Source organism: Herpailurus yagouaroundi, unplaced genomic scaffold (genome assembly GCF_014898765.1).
Source record: "Herpailurus yagouaroundi ecotype Mexico unplaced genomic scaffold, PumYag 29, whole genome shotgun sequence".
In the NCBI taxonomy this organism is placed as follows: domain Eukaryota; kingdom Metazoa; phylum Chordata; class Mammalia; order Carnivora; family Felidae; genus Herpailurus; species Herpailurus yagouaroundi.
This window is the reverse complement of record NW_024412377.1, coordinates 59,032,306-59,034,329: the sequence shown is the minus strand read 5'-3', so window position 1 is coordinate 59,034,329 and position 2,024 is coordinate 59,032,306. Positions and strand designations below refer to the sequence as shown.

The 2,024-nt window shown below is 58.4% G+C and overlaps 1 protein-coding gene across 1 annotated transcript; it reads right to left on the bottom strand.

Annotated features, from left to right (window-relative positions):
• Nucleotides 1-262: 262 nt before the first annotated feature.
• Nucleotides 263-1,664, bottom strand: FBLL1 (fibrillarin like 1). Its single transcript, XM_040444354.1, has one exon. It carries the CDS (start codon nucleotides 1,380-1,382, stop codon nucleotides 384-386), a length of 999 nt encoding a protein of 332 aa, XP_040300288.1. The 5' UTR covers nucleotides 1,383-1,664; the 3' UTR covers nucleotides 263-383.
• Between the last annotated feature and the right edge of the window lie 360 nt (nucleotides 1,665-2,024).

Sequence of the window (2,024 nt, the reverse complement as noted above, 5' to 3'; positions counted from 1 at the left end):
GTAAACCGAAGTGCCCCCTCAATTCCAATGAGGACTTTACAGGCTTAATAGCAATTCCCCAGCTCTCTACTCCCTGCCCCTGTGATGAGAAGGCATGTGTGAAGAGAAGCTGAGGGGCCTGCAGGGCCCTAGGTGATTAGAGTAAGCACAGCTCCCATGCTCTCCCTTGATGGGTTCCTATCAAGAGCTACTTTAGCTTTTTTGGGATTTGGGGATTGATTGTTACTGCAGCAAAACCGTCTGGCCTCCTGATACACCTGGGTACTGTTTCTTTAGACCATTTAATAGAAGAAAGAAAAACAACACACAAAGAAAACACATATATGGTTATACTGAACACGGCACAGTCTTGGGGAGATCTCAAGGACAGCCCTTGCTGAGTGCTACTTGCTGCTGCCCTTGGGAAGGGGCCGGTAGACCCCGACGACTACAGCGTGGTCCCTCTCATAGGGCTCCAGGGTCAGTTGCTCTTGAGGCTTTAAGTTCTCCTGCTGCAACTTCCTCACCTCTGAAGCAAACACCGCCTCAGCAGATGCAGTGGAGTCGATGCAATTGGCCTTAATGGAAATAAGGAAGTGGCCCCCGTTGCGCAGGAAGGTGTGGGCATTCAGAGCCACTATGCGGGACTGGTCAGGCTGGGCCACATCGGCAAAGATCACATCCACCATTCCTATGAGCATGCGGTACTTGAGTGGGTGCCGGGCATCTTCGAGAACTGGGATGATGTTGGTTCGCTGCTTGGCCACATTAACCAGATCGCGGCCAGCGCGGTGGGAGAACTCAACCGCATACACAAGGCCATCGGGGCCGATGATGTCAGAGACGTGAGACACCGTGGTCCCCGAGGCAGCACCCAGGTACAGCACTTTGGACTTGGGCTTGATGTGGATCTGGTCGACCCCGCCCAGGATTGCGGCTGCCAGCTTGGAGCGGAAGGGGTTCCATGTGCGGTATTCCTGCTTCACGCCGCCCTCAGTCACTGTGATGCGCCGTTCGCCGTACACCGAGTGGCCCGGCACCATATTCAGCGTTACCAGCGCGTCCTCCGCTCCGCGGTAGATGAAGACACCCTCATGCCTGTGTGGCTCCACCGTCACGGCATTGGCGCCCTTCCGCCGGCGGTTTTTGCTCCTGGCCACGCCGCCACGCCGCTGCCCGCTGCCACCACGGTCCCTGCTGTCCCCGCCTCCGCGACCCCGCCCCCGGCCTCCGCCCCCGAAGCCACGCGACCGCGCCCCGAAGCCGCCTTTGCCTCCGGGGCCGCCATCCCCTCCTCCTCCTTTGCCTCCTCCGCCTCGACCCCCGCCCCAGCCACCACCCCAGCCGCCACCACCACGCCCACCGGACCCACCGCCGCGGGAACTTGAGGCAGACTTCATCATGGTGCGCCCCGGGCCCCCGGGTGGCTAGCAGGGATTGTAAGGTGTCGCAGATAACTGGCGGTGGTTGTTAGGGGTTACCAGTGGCTTGGAGCCGTTGTCAGGGGTCACCGGTGGTTCTGGATGGTGGTCCTGGCGTGGGACAAAGATTGCTAGCAGCGGTTGGTGGCTAGGTAGGCTAGCCACAGTGGGAGGCCGGGGCAAGGTGTGCGGCAGTCGGGAACAGCTCTACCGCAGTCCCCCCATCCTTGGAGCCGCCCTTTGACGCAGGGGCTGGCGTGATTGCATCACACCCGCTTTGGCGACCCTGCAGCCCCGGAAGCCCCCCTTCCTAACCCTCTTGCAGCTGCAGCCTGCTGCCTTATAAATCTTCCCCTTCCTCCTTGCTCGTCTCCTGCTCTTTCAGACACCCTTTGCACTTCTCCTGGGGTGCAGGGAAGGAAGCGTCTCCACTGAGAGAGATGAAGAAGACAGCATCGGCTTTAGTTCTTGCTGTGCCACTTGCTGTGTGGTCTCAGGAAGCTTCCCTGACCCTCTCTGAGATTCTTGTTTCAACTTGACAAGTTTCTAGAACTGAGTCTCAACATCCCACCTGTAAAGCAGAACCTATCTCAAAACTTTGATTGATTGATTTTTAAGTAGGCT

Bases quoted from the DNA above. Each gene is read 5' to 3' on its own strand.
- FBLL1 (XM_040444354.1), bottom strand. From the start codon at position 1,382: ATGATGAAGTCTGCCTCAAGTTCCCGCGGCGGTGGGTCCGGTGGGCGT.